A 15,256-nucleotide genomic window follows, 5' to 3' on the forward strand; every position below is an offset into this window, starting at 1 on the left:
AAAGAAGTCGAGAGGCATAGCGATGAAGGCTATGCCTCTCGACTTCTCTAAAGAGAATAACCAGAAATGTGTGTCAGAAAATCCGACAGCAAAAATAACGGCGAAACCTGCATTGTAGAATAGAATAGAATATTTATTCAGCATTACTAGGTTGCATATTGACAATATTACATGATATACATTTATTTTGTTGTCTTTTCGACTTTTCGTTATTTCGAGGCGAAAAGTCGCTAATTATCGTTTTGTCGACTTTTCGCCTTGAACAGTTGAAAAGACGACAAAACGCTAAACGAAAAAGACGACAAATTATTGACTATGAGTAGGCCTATGTCAATGTTTCTACATTGACATAGGTATTGAATTTTCATCACAATACTGATTGAAAATGTGCTCCACAACAAGTGTGCTATATGGGAAGGGCAGATGGGAAGTAAAGTAAAACAATATCATTGATGTTGTCACAAACACAGTACAGGGGTGATTTACTGGTATACTCCACGAAATAAGATTGAGTACGAGCTAATATATGCAACTGTGGAACGAGTTAACAAAAGTAATCAAAATGGAGGCAAGATGAACGAGCCGATCCGACGTCCAGAGCAAGTGTCGCCAAAATCAAGCCCCCGAGGGTCCCGATCACCGGCGTACCCCCGCCCTGACTCTTCGGGGACTCTGAAAACAACAATAAGTCTGGGAAGAGGAGTACCATCAGTTATTCATTCCGGTCCATTTTATCTTGTGAAAGACATTGGACCAACACGTATGTCAATATAGCATTTAAATCTATCATTATAACATTCTGTCTGCCTTATTAGTTTATATTATTAAGATAATATAATGTAAAATTTTAGTTTTATCAGTATATCTAATTTTACTCATATAAGAATAAACTTACGGGAAAATATGGGGGAAAAAACTTGCTTTCTAAAATTCGAAATTTCGTTTTAAAAGGTCATCTAAACAAAAATGTAAACATTGAAAACTATTTCTTCGCAAAGAGCTCACATTTAGATCTATACAATTATCAACCATATTTTTGTGCTATTTGATACCACATGGTGTACGATTTTGTATACATGTATGCAGTGATTTTTCAATGGGGTCCTGTGGCTTTCAACAGGTTGGGAACACTTCCCCTATAGCGAGATATTCTCGCTAAAACGCGATTATCCTTCTCTAGCGAGAATAAATATATCCCGTACAACCAAGAAAAACACCCGTGGAGTACATCTCTTCGTGTTTCACTCGAAAAAAAGAAAAAGTGCTAAAATGTCCGATACTTCTGCAAATATATTAATCAAAACAAAAACACTCACGATGTGTATTGGATTTCAGACTGCTTCCCTCTTACGCAGCAACTTTGATATGCAATTTCATGACTATGTTGTCAATTTCATAGAAACAATTCGCATCATGTTGAATGCGTGTCGCACTTATTCAGCGTTGCACAGGATTTGCCATTATTTTCAATAAAGACGCCAAAAACACCTGGTTTATGGTAATGTTTATTTCTCGCTAAAGAGGGATTATCGCGTTTTAGCGAGAATATCTCGCTATAGGGGAAGTGTTCCCAACCTGTTCAAATGGGATACATTGTTCACGGTGCAACACGAGTTATTTCCCCCTGAATACAGGGGGCGCACAACACGATAGGGTCCTCAAGCGATTGCATCATTAATATAAGGGATAGATAGAAAATTTACTATTTCTGAATGTTATCAAGTGCCAGTTAAGGAATTTTGTAGAAATTAAGTGTAATTACTGACAAACAATATGACTGTACAAAATTCTTAGTCATTTATTATATTTATGTGTCCCGTATGTGATTTTTCGCAATCCACGGTATCTCAGATATGATCAGAGTAACAAGGATGAGCAATTCTTCATTATTACTTTTTATCAATACATGTATTATCGACGACCAAAAAACTATAATGAATATGTCAGAATTACATGTGCAACCAACGCATGCAATCATTAACTTGTAATCCCTTCACACTGCGGACAAAAATATGTACTACATTAATTGATCCATCAATTTTTCTGTTGACATCTTTTTTCTAACTTACGCGAGTGAAATTTAATGTTTGTGTAAATCAACTTAACCGAAGTACACACAAAAAAATCGTCAAGCGGGCAGCAATGAAGAGAGTGGAAGGAGGGCTGCCCTATTTTTTTCGACGATTTACTTTTTCTGTGATCCTTAGTCATTACATGCGAAGTTTGTTTTTTTAACAAGCAAAGTTTGATCTATAGGTTGCCCCTTTTTTATATAAAAGTATTGAATTATAGTGGAACTATAGAATTTAAGGGACAAAAGAATTGAATTTCAGGACTAACCTCGCCGGATCTTAACAACCCCCCCCCCCCCCCCCCCCCCCCCCTCTTTCTGTGCTGCACCTTTGTTCACAGTTTTGTGTGTGGAACATACCACATTGAAAAATATTTGATATATTCACACAAATATAGTAGAAGTTCTCCATTATCTCATACTTCTCGTGAAACTAACAAAACAAAAAGTTTCTGGTTCTGCTTCGTTTGAGTTACTTGAAATAATTTATTTTTGCGAATGTATTTAATGCATGTTTGAAAGCAGAATTTTTTTTTTTAAAAATGGGGCTCTTAAAAGCAGTCTTTGCTAAAGACAACAAACTGCCTGGCTTGAATTGTTTTGGTTAGTCTAATTAATTTCATTTTATGTAGCATGATATACCATTAGATAATGATGTATTGTTGCAAGTCTTCTCAAATTGTAATTCAAAAAACTTTCACATTTACTGAATTTACTTTTCTTTTTGGAGCAGATCCATCAATTATCACGGGAAGTAACAACCTCATGATTCACTATGGACTCCAGAACTCGTTCAGCAAGTTCTGTAAGAAGGAGGGGAAAGAGGAACTCAGTGCATTTCTGCCGAACCTCCCAGGGTATATAGACACTCCAGGAATGCAGGATAACAGGTAACATCAAACATTTTAAATTTTAGATGGAATTTAGTGTGAAAAGCAAAGTTTGATATTTAGAAATGGTATTATTTAGATTTTGTGACGACTGATGATATACATAAAGAACACTGCTACAAAAATGTCATAAAAGGTTTTTAAATGTTTCAGTTCTTTGAGGTCCTTAATAGAAAACCCACCAAAGACCAGTAAGGAATTGGTGCCTTTATTAGGATCTTCACTGCAGGGATTCCGGTTACACCCCGGACCAGTAAGAGAGAGAGAGAGAGAGATTTTGTTTTGAAAGAAAAAGTATCTAAAGATCTAAAGAGATACACATGTGTTTGTTTAGATGACCTAGAAAAGTTTTACCTGATCCAAATACACCAAATGAGCTTCTACGATCTCTAGAAATCTCTGTTTAATTGTGTATTTTTTTGCTTCTATTCAATCAGAAACAACAAAATAGTTTTTGTTCAGATGAGACATGTTAGATGGCAAAATGTATGACTGCTTAGTAATGGGTATGTTCAAATGAAGAGTCTGGCATCCATGCTTCCGGTCCATGACTGGAATCAGTGTCGGGTGGGGGTTTTTTTTTGGGGGGGGGGGGGGGGGTATTTTGGTCTTTAGACAGGGTAGTTTTCAGACTGTAACTGATTCAGAAGTCAATTTCCATCCAGAACATTATATGCAAACTCTTTGTGAGACAAAGGCGTGCTCAATGGTCACACAGAGACCCTAAACTTATGAATATAATTTCTTTACACTTACAATTGAATTGCTGGGGTGGCTTGGTATCAGTGACCTCAACCTCATCTTAAGGGAAAGGAGACTCTGCTGGTATGGCCATGTTGTCAGATTCAGCAGTGCAGTCAAGTACGCTCTAAACATACAAGTTCCTGGTAGACTTAGAGTTGGTCGGCCAATGCTATCATGGAGAGAGCTGATGGAGAAAGATCGAAGAAAATGGAAGCTTTCTACTGCCGACCCTCATGACCAGAAAAAATGGAGATCTGAGGTGAGATCTGCCATGAGTGCAGCCAGCCAGATACGTGGAAGGGGGTCGACTAGTGTGGACAATACCCATACATCTGCACGTAAATAAAAATAAACCAACAACGAACAACCTATAAACTTGAAGCTTCACAGAAAGAATCCCAATTTCATGAAGAAATGCTTGGTTCAATTGGAAGGTCAATCATACAGGAATACGACTTTGAAAGTCACAAAATACCATACAGAGTCTATGAAAGATTTTTCCATATTGATTTAGGGTCAAAAGTTCAAAGGACAAGCTCGCAGTACACTGACTTAATAGCATGATTTTAATCCTATTTTTGTTATTAAAGTCATTGAATTTCACACTGACTGCCCTCAAGACAAAAATGTTTTCCATTGATTTTAGGGAGAAAATAACAAATTATAGGAAAATAGCTTTTTTTTTCGCACATGGATTGCATCTGGACCCAGAGGTAGATATGTGATAGGCACCATACCATGTAAGAGTAGAGGTATGAAAGTGGGGTCAACTGTGCACAATTTCAATTAATATGTCTATGTTTGAATTTGACTTGCAGTGGGTGAGTGCCATTAGTTCTAGTAAAACAGCTGTTTAGTATTTGTCCAATTATTGTCTTTTGCTTTATTTGAGGCCACAATAAGGCATCCGAAGTTCATTCGTCAGTAAGAGCAAGCTGACACAGGTGAACATTGTGGTTCATAGGCATTGTTATAGGGTTTAAAAGCTATGAATATAATATCATTTATATTGATGATGCACAATCATTTTTCAGCTTCCTGAACAATATAGATTTATGAGCCATATGCCCAAAAAGAAACACAAATTAAAGAAAAGACGGGAAGAAAAGCCGGGAAATATGCCGGATACACAAGGTGAGACTGAATCATCTAAAGAGAATGAAACCATTGAATAGATCATATTTATCCCCTCACAACATAGTTGTGCAGAAAAAAGTGTGTTATTGGTTCATTCATATGATCAAGCATTTGTGCATTGTACATTTGAATTCATGTAAATGTTCAATCTAAAGTCACATTTTCATTTTTAACCAAATGCTCATTTCTATTTTGCATTATGATCTGGTGCCTTTTTGTCAAGAAATGGAAATTTCTTATTTTCTTTTGGTCATTGATTGTGATTTCAAGAGTAAATTTGATCAGATTTCAGTGATGCTTGCGTGGATGCTTTCTTTTAGAACAAGAGGCCTGCAGGTCTTATCGGTCACTTGAGTTAAAAGTATTACTAGCACCAAGGGCTACAAAATTTATAATAATTTTCTTGTTCTGCATATGTAAAATAATTTTTGATATTCAACAGCAGAACACCCCCAAATTTTACCTGTATCCTGATCAATTGTAAGTCTTCTGTCAATTAAACATTTAACAATGACCTCAGGTGGAGTGACATCTGTAGAAACTGTGGTCTGGAGCTACCCCAGAGAGGTGTTTTGATAACAATAACAGTCAGTACCTACCAGCATTCTTTAGATCTCAAGGAAGCCATCTGGTAGTTTGACCTGTCCACAATTGCTATTTTCTCCTAATTAATTTTTTTAAGTCCCCTGAACAATGCAATTTTAATATAACTGCATTTTTTTTCCTCCTCTATATACATGCATTATAAGTTACAATAAAAAATCAAGTGATAATTTGCACATTAATTTCTGAAATTTATGATAGCTCTATATTTATAAAAGAAATTATTCATTGAGCCAATGACTGAGAGAAAGAGAGAAAGAGGGGGTGGGTTTGTCAGCTACAGTTAGGGATACAACCATTATACAAACACTAAGACCAAAGAAACTCTGCAGATGGCCAAGAGACATATCCTGTGTATATCAAAAGTATAGACAACACCCTGATCTCTCAGCCAGGTAAATAACAATGACCATAAATGAGCTCTGTCCACATCCAGTGATCCGTGAAGAAACCATATGGTATTTTGTGGGGAGGGGGGTCTTTAAGCCTTAGAGTCAAAATCCCAGGGTTGCATAGTTCACAAATTTCGTACCTCCCTTCTGTTTTTGCTACATATCCATTTAGTTTTTATATAGTATCAGCAAAATTGAAGACATCTTTCAAATGATAAAGACATTTAAGGAGGAATAACACATCATCGTTATGGCTGACTTCATTTTGAAACATGAATGAAAATATAAATATCAGTAATATTTGTACATTCCTTTTAAATTTGATTGCCTAGGTGGATAGTGTCAGATGCTGATCTTGGGGTTCAAATTTAGCAGATTACTTTCTACTAAAATTACATTTCTTAACTAAACAAGGTAAATTTGAAAGTTTACAATTTCAAAATATTATTTTTGGCCCCACCCAGGTACCAAAACCCCATACCCCTGTTGAAATTATGGTAAAGGGCTACCTGCTCCTTATAATATCCATTTAGTTTCAACTTAGTATCAACTAGTTCTAATTGTAACGGGGACCGTTACAGATGTTCCCCAAACCTCCCCCAATTAAAAAGTGATGTCCTTGTGAATCTATAGGAAAAAATCATTTTATTTTAGCCTTTAATTACATGTAGTACGTTCAATATGGTCATTTCAGTACCAAGAAATGAAAGAAAGCGTTGCACGTGCATACACGCACACGCGTGTATGATTCCGAATTTTTGTTGATGTCGTTCAACAGGCATTTGTATCATATACCCACAGTATGAATTTCATAACGTTTCCACCAAATATAAGGAAGTTATAGCGATTTTAAAATCGTCCAATCAGAAATCAGCACACGTGCATGCACGTGATGAGCAGTAATTCTAACCACAGCAATTTGTAAGGAGTACCAAGATACATCTAAACCCCTAATATGAATAGAATTTGATGAAAAACAAAAACGTTATCGTCCTTTAAAAATTGAACATTTAAAAACCGTTGCACGCGCATGCGCGTGGGCATTTTTTGTTACACCAACATATAGATACACATATTGTCTACATATGCTGTGAATATCATCTCATTCGCTTCATAAATAAGATAGTTACAAACGTTTTAGCATTATCCAATCAAAATGAAGTGCATGCGCGTGCAAATTGGTAATTTTGACTATGTAAATCAGTTAAGGGTCTCAATATCTACCTATGATATGAATTTCAAGCCATTTCAATGAACAACAAAAAAGTTAGACTGATTCCAAAGTTAGCGTACAAATTTTGTAATGCGCGTGCACGCGCATGCGTGCGCGTGCTGGCAAAATAACTATTATTTTTCATATGTACAAATGATATACTATCATCCTATTTAGGTTTTATATCGCTTCCTTCAATATTCTGATTTTCCATTTTTTGTACCAAAATTGCAATGCACGTGCGCGCGCGTGCATGCACGTGCAAACAAAATGACTATCACTATGCACATCTACAAAAGCTATACTATCATCCTGGAAAGTTTCATATCGATCCCTTTTGTAGTTTCTGAGAACACTACCGGACAAAAAAGTACCGGAGAAAAAGAATAATAACTAGACACGATCTCGTTGCGAGCAACGAGTAGGTCTTCCGTCCGATTTGTTGATGCACTCGGAGTTAAAAAAAAAAAAAAAAGACAAATGAGTCCCAATTTAGTTTCCGACTTTAAGACACTTTAGATATAATCAATTTTTCATATCATAAGCTTCTGAAGCAAAGTTGCGGTGAAATTCGACTCTCCAGGCGAGCCATAAGGCCCGTGGGCCTATTTCTTGATGTCATTTGTTAGCCCTCTATAGACTCAACAACTTTAGTTCTATATGTCTTTACAAAATATTTACCTGTAAAAAGTTATTGAGATCGACCGATATCGACAAAAAATCGACTCTACAGGCGAGCCATTAGGACCATAGGCCTATTTCTTGATATCAATCGATAGATCTCGATAAACTGAACAACTTTTGTTCAATATGTCCTTACAAAATATTTACCAGTTACAAGTTTTTGAAATCGACTGATATCGACAAAAATCGACTCTACAGGCGAGCCATGAGGCCCACAGACCCAATTTTTGATATTGATCGATAGGTTATGACACATTGAACAACTTTTGTTCAATAATGCTTTTCAAAAAATATGTCGTTTTAAAGATATGAGGCGTCAAATATTTACGATTTTGGCCCTTAAAATCTCTAATTACGTAACATATGACCTACTTTTTGATTTGATAAGATCAAGCTCGTTGAGATGAACATTTCCGCTTCTACAACTTATTATAAAATATTAATACTTTCTGAGATATTCTCAAAAACATTTGGACCCTTCTGAACCCCTAATTTAAAGGGCCAGCCCGTTTTGCTTGATATCGTAAGAAAGGCCTTGTCATTTTAAACATTTTTTGCTCAACAAGTATTTAGAAATTCTTTACCGTTCTCGAGTTATCTCTACAAGAAATATTTAGGGGCCAAACTGTAGCTCCCTAACGGGGCCACATAGGGAAAAAACGAAATGTACATATTGTTTAGATTATCATTCTGAACAACTTTTGTTCAATAATGCTTTTCAAAATATTTGTCGTTTTCAAGATATGAGGCGTCAATTATTTATGATTTTGGCCCTTAAAATCCCTTATTACGTAACATATGACCTACTTTTTGATTTGATAAGAACAAGCTCGTTTAGATGAACATTTCCGCTTCAATGACTTATTACAAAATATTAATAGTTTCTGAGATCTTCTCATAAACCTTTGGACCCTTCTGGGCCCCTAATTTTAAGGGTCAGCCCCTTTTGCTTGATATCGTAAGAAAGGTCATGACATTTCAAACATTTTTTGTTCAACAAGTATTTAGAAATTCTTTACCGTTCTCGAGTTATTTCTAGAAGTAATTTTTAGGGGCCAAACTGTAGCTCCCTAACGGGGCCACATAGGGTAAAAACGAAATATGCATATTGTTCAGATCATCATTCTGAACAACTTTTGTTCTTTATTGCTTTTCAAAATATTTGTCGTTTTCGAGATACAAGGGGTAAAAAATTTATGGTTTTGGCCCTTAAAATCCCTTATTACGTAACATATGACCTAAATTTTTATATGAATAGATTTGGATTGTTGAGATGAACATTTTTTGTTCTTTGACTTATACCAAAATATTAACGATTTTTGAGATATTTGATCTAGACTTTGAGCCCTTCTAGATCCCTAATTTAAGGGGCTAGCCCCTAAATCTTGATATTTTCGAAAAGATCTCGTAAATGTGCACAACTTTTGTTCTACGTGTCTTAACAAAATATTTGCAAGAAAAAAGATATTGGAGATCAAAGGTCAAAACTCGCCGAAATCGGCGAAAAATTTTGGCATCCATTTTTTCAGGTCCAGGCGAGCGTTTAGGCAAATCGCCTCCGGTAAAATCGAATCCCCCACAAATCTTCTAAAATGTTTACTCTATCTTGTGTAGAAATTTCAAGACTCTAGCTTCAAAACTAACGGAGGAGATGCGTGGACAACAAGACCCTTCAAAAAGTCACTAAAAGAGAGATAACTCCTGAACGGAAGTGACGTCAAGCACGAAATTTTGCAAGCAAAGTCTCGTCACCAAAAGACACCTTTCCTGAAAATTTCGTGAAAATCGATCGAGAAATGGCTGAGAAAAACGCGTGTACTACCAAGGAAAATAATAATAATAATAATAATGAAGAAGAAGAACGCGAACAATAATAGTAAGGTCTTCCGCAGGAGACGGAAGACCTTAATAATAATAATAATGAAGAAGAAGAACGCGAACAATAATAGTAAGGTCTTCCGCAGGAGACGGAAGACCTTAATAATAAGAAGAAACAGAGTAAAAACAATATGTTCCCAAACTTTGTTTGGGGAACATAATAACATTAAAGATGTTATTTATCATAATGAATGTTATTTATTATAATAGATGTTTTACAAATATTAAATCACTATATGTTAAGTTTGGCCCTTCCCTCAAGTCAGAATCTTTACCCCCAGGGTCATGAAATTTACGACTTTGGTAGAGACTGTCCTATTTTACATGGCTATGCATTCAGTTGTCTTACAGATGTGCTGTTGTACAGAAAAAGAATTATCACAATTGGTAAATTTTTGCCCCACCCTTATAGCCCTATGGGTGCAGGGGTCCTAAAATTTAAAAATTATGTTTCCCTTGTCTTATAGACACTTCATACCAAATTTGGAAAGAACTGGAAGGGTAGTTATTAAGAAAAATTTAATATTCAATTGTTGATGCACAGCAGACGACAACAGAAGCAGCCCAATAACAATAAGTCACCTGACTAACTGAAGTGACCTAAAATTCTGGTTGCTTTGGACATTCAGAATTCAGATCAAAGGTGGAGAGTTTCAAGTGTCCGTCCTTAAGTAGAATGATTCTTTATCATCAAGATACAGTCTACTCCACTTATATTGAAGTCATTAATACTGAACTGTCTGTTATATTTAACTTTAAATAAGGATAAAATGAACAATTCAGGTATGTCCCCAGAATTTCAATATATCCGGAGTAGACTGTAGCTGGCAGCTAGTAGCTAACTTTCCTTTGTATAAATAGCCAGTTAGACTGTAAAATGTAAAAGATGATTTGCCTTGATAATAAATGTAGAGTATCATATATAAATGCAGAGTATTATATTCACAGATAATTCTCCCGAAGTGAAAACCAAGAAAGTTAAAACAGAAGAGAACCTTAAAAAGAAGAAGAAGAAGAAAAATAAAAAGAAAGCAAAAGAAAAAGATGATGGTAAGTCATTCTTAATGAACTGAAAGTTTTCTCTGTTTTTGTTTAATTCAAAAATGAATTTGATTTTTGAAATACATACAGTTGAACTTTGGTATCTCAGACACCGATATCTTGAATATCATGGATACGTTAAAGTGATTCGGAAGTCCCAATTATTAATTCTGTAAGTATTTTAACCTCAATATCTTGAATCCTAGGATGTCTCGGAGGTTTTTCTTGGTGCCATTGAGTTGGAGATAACGAGGTTTGACTGTATATATAATTCATATCTGAATCATTAACAATTTCCTTTCAGATGGCCAGTCCTGAAGGTCCTCAATATAGTGAATAACTGGGTATTGTGAATAAACTATGGCAGCAGCAGTGTTCTTTGTATATTTTGGTTACAGTCAGACAGAACCACTTTCTACTTGTACATCGAGTGTGTGCAGAGTATGCATGGGTGAATGAAGACAATGGCAATGAATTTACTTGAATGTAAGAATAAAATGTGTGAATTGTTTTATGGTGTTTTTTTTTTTTTATATAATTTAATCACATAATATCACTGAATATCGAGCTCCAGGCAGACCAAAGATGGTGTGGGAAGATTTAGTAAATTGAGACCTAGAGTCCACAGGGTTGGATAATGTCAATTCACAGGATCACCAAGTATGGAAACAATTAAGACTTCGATCTTGACAGGACAACCAGGCCTCACCCTAGCAAAAGGATTAATAAAAGGCCTGGATAATCAAAATGAATGACAATGACATTTTGATTTATATGATTTCATTGTGTGACAATTTCAATCCCCTCAATGTAAGAATTAAGAGTAGATGTTGACAGGATTTTTTGCTGTCCAGAAAAAGCCAAACATTTGACAAATGAATTGACAGACCAAGGGAGGTTTGGTTACATATATTCTTGGAAAGTTACACTTTTGCTCATTTAGAGTATCTACACGTAACTTGCGTCTTGAGATGAGGTGCATATATTGACCAGAAAAAATTTGACCTTCATAATCCACATCATTTTACGTTAGTATTTAATATCACAAAATGAATCTTGGGCAACAATTCGCAAGAACTTGAATTTGTGAGTAGTTTGTGCATATATTGCTGTAACATAAAAATACAAGAGGCGCGTGGGCCACATCGCTCACCTTAGCCCTGTCATCATTCAGCTGTTGTGATTTTTTTTATCAATCTTTATTCCCATGAAAGTTTTGACCCCATATTGTGGCCCTTAAGGATCATAACTCAAAATGAATTCACATAACACAGAGATGCCTCAATACCAACATGACTAACAGGACCTTGCTGTTCTGGATAGGATTATAGTATGATATGGAAGACCTCGCCATAAGAAGTCTGTATACAAAACATGAAAGCTCCATCTGCAAAAGCAGATACAAGTTTATTCAAATCATAGACCCTGGGGGTAGGGTGGGGCTACAATAGCGGATCAAAGTTTTACATGTGAACATAAAGGGAAAATCTTCTCTAGAACCAGTGGGTCAGAAAAGTTGAAATTTTCATGAAAGCTTCAAGACATGCATGCTGCAGATTTAAGTTTGTCAAACACTATTTTAGGTACGGCTTTCAAATTTTGTATAGAGATTGCGACACAATGGCGTTTGATCTTTTGACCTACTTTAAGAACAAGAGGCCCATGGGCCACATCGCTCACCTGAGTCACCTTGGTCCATATCAGAAAACTTTCCATATATATTTGCATGTAAAACCTTAGTCTTTATTATGGCCCCAACCTACCCCTGGAGGCCATGGTTTTTGCAAACTTGAATCTACACTATGTCAGAAAACTTACATGTAAATGTGAACTTCTTTGACCCAATGGTTCTTGAGAAGGTTTTTCCTATATATTTGTATGTAAAATTTTGATCCCCCCCCCCCTTGTGGCCCCATCCTACCCCCAGGGGCCATGATTTGAACAAACTTGAATCTGCACGATGTCAGAAAGCTTTCATGTAAATATCAGCTTTTCTGGCTCAGTGGTTCTTGGGAAGAAGATTTTTAAAGATTGTCCCTAATATGTATTTGTATGTAAAACTTTGATCCCCTATTGTGGCCCCATCCAAACCCCGGGGAACATGATTTTAACAAACCCGAATCTGCACTATATAAGAAAGCTTTCATATAAATCTCAGCTTTTCTGGCTCAGTGGTTCTTGAGAAGAAGATTTTTCCTATTTATTTGTATGTAAAACTTTGATCCCCTATTGTGGTCCCATCCGAACCCTGGGGGCCAGGATTTTAACAATTTAGAATCTGCACTATATCAGGAAGCTTTCATATAAATCTCAGCTTTTCTGGTTCAGTGGTTCTTGAGAAGAAGATTTTTAAAGATTTTTCCTATATATTTGTATGTAAAACTTTGATCCCCTATTGTGGCCCCATCCAACCCCCGGGGGCCATGATTTTAACAATTTAGAATCTGCACTACCTAATAAAGCTTATCTCTAAATTTCATCTTTTCTGGCCAAGTGGTTCTTGAGATGTTTTAATGACCCTACTCTATTTTTACCTTTTCTTGATTATCTCTGGCCCTTTATTTTAACAGTTTAGAATTCCCTTTACCTAAGGATGCTTTGTGCCAACTTTGGTTGAAATTGGCCCAGTGGTTTTTGAAAAGAAGTCAAAAATGTTAAAAGTTTACAGACAGACGGACGGATGCCAGAATACGGGTGATCAGAAAAGCTCACTAAAAATCTGAACCCATTATCATTTAATATCCCCATAATTATTTAAAGGGACTCGTTCACGATTTTCCCCAAAAATTTCTTTTTCACTTTTAATTATCAAAATATACTATCCAATGCCTGTAAGCGGTACCAGATAGCCTCAACCGTCTAATGTGTTTAAAACAGTTCACATAAAAATCAAAGTTATACATTTTCACAGAAGCTCATTTAAGAGAGTTTATTATTTGTTTTATAAACAAAGATTGCAGTATGTTATTGTTTACGGAATTTTCAAAACAAATGGATATCGATCTAAGTTCATTATATCTTTCACATTTCAAGCATTTTTGGAGTAAATGTGTCGTCTAAAACTTGTGACTATGCAAAATTAAGATGCTTTATATTACAAAATCAATATTTCACTTGCTTGTTTGTATATATAAAAAGACTCGAGTCTTTGTTTACATAACATAGATTTAAGGATAAAATATTTTTTATTCTTGCATTCAGTAGGTCAAAATTTTGGCTGTCGATATTAAATGAGTTGTATTTTTCATATTTACCATCAAAAATGAAAAATCTATCAAAAATCATGAACCAGTCCCTTTAAGGTAGGGCTTTCATATTTTGTACAATTAGATTCTTTATGGCAAGACCTTTTTATACTTTGGTGTTGACCTTGAACAACGGCAGGGCTCAGGTGATCAATGGGCCTCGTTTATCTATGGTGTCCATACAATTTTTCCAGAATGAAAACCAACTGTACATACCCTGCAATTGAATACTACTTTGGAAAATGATATTGCCTTGATTATCTTTCACTTGTTGGATTACGTCTTTATATTAGGGCCGCTAGTTCTTTTAAACAAAAACATCATCATTTTTCTCGAGTCATTCTCACAGGTATATTTAGAAATTAATTTCCTTTAAGAAAATAAGCAGCACGAGTGTAAACTGCAACACTTCATACTGGAATGCTTTCCAGGAAGTTTCGACACACTTCATGAAGTGCGCCCACAAGAAGCATCTCAGTTTATGCCCGAATGTATTTTCATTGTTTATTTTCATTCGCACTATATTTGTCATAATTTGACATATCAAAGACAAAATCATTGGATAGTAAGTGCTTGGTTGTACATTGTACAAGAATCTTCTTGTTTTGTTTTTTTCAATATTTGCAATGGAGATAAGTATCTCGTACATCCTGGCACATTAAGTTTGCTTTTTGTTAGATGGTATGCCATCCTTTACCATAGGTCATTTTCCCCCAAGACAAGATCACTTAGGATGACCTGCTTCACAGCTGTGTTACACAGGCATTGTACAACGGAGCACGAGTCTGGCAGTACAATGACCTGCATCGTGTTGGGATCACCCCAGTGCAGTAATAATCACCTTCACATTGATGTGTATCGGCGCAAGTATCATGTCTGTGAGGAAAACTTTCTCCAGTAGCATCAAGTGCAAAGCAACATGCTCCTCCTATGAAGGGGGAATCAATATCCCATTTACAAAGGGTACTAGAGACCCTATCAGTTACCCTGTATATGAACGGTAAAGAACATGGTGTACCAGGAAGGTAAGATTTAATCCAATAATACAGCGTGTATCTGGCTATTCTGGCCCACTGGTAATACTGGATTTTTATACTATAGGAGAATGCATCAAATACATGTATTAAAGCTCCAAAATTTCCATTTACTCCAATCATAATTGCATGCTATGAAAATCTGAAGGACCAATATTTCAGACTTTTCTGAAAAATTAACAAAATATTCTCCACACCAAAATTACCTGACATATGGCAAATTTGCCAAACGGTCATAAAAAACATTCTCATACATTACAATTCTATCTTCCAGATTCTCAGATTTACTTCTGAACTTCAGGATAAATATCACAAAACAGAGAC

At 35.7% G+C, this 15,256-nt stretch overlaps 1 protein-coding gene across 2 annotated transcripts; it reads left to right on the plus strand.

Moving 5' to 3' along the window:
* The first annotated feature begins 523 nt into the window (after positions 1-523).
* Positions 524-11,164, plus strand: LOC125664119 (mediator of RNA polymerase II transcription subunit 19-like). 2 transcript variants are annotated; one of them, XM_056152653.1, is made up of 8 exons: positions 537-760; positions 2,805-2,961; positions 3,115-3,214; positions 4,740-4,839; positions 5,363-5,412; positions 5,822-5,840; positions 10,561-10,662; positions 10,958-11,164. In XM_056152653.1, the coding sequence occupies exons 1-8, from the start codon at positions 574-576 to the stop codon at positions 10,969-10,971; spliced, it is 729 nt and encodes a 242-aa protein (XP_056008628.1). In that variant the 5' UTR covers positions 537-573; the 3' UTR covers positions 10,972-11,164. The 2 variants fall into 2 exon arrangements, with proteins under 2 accessions (XP_048752622.1, XP_056008628.1); XM_048896665.2 differs by lacking the exons at positions 5,363-5,412; positions 5,822-5,840 and having other exon boundaries at positions 524-760.
* The last annotated feature ends 4,092 nt before the right edge of the window (positions 11,165-15,256 follow it).

This window comes from Ostrea edulis, chromosome 1 (assembly GCF_947568905.1).
Source record: "Ostrea edulis chromosome 1, xbOstEdul1.1, whole genome shotgun sequence".
In the NCBI taxonomy this organism is placed as follows: Eukaryota; Metazoa; Mollusca; class Bivalvia; order Ostreida; family Ostreidae; genus Ostrea; species Ostrea edulis.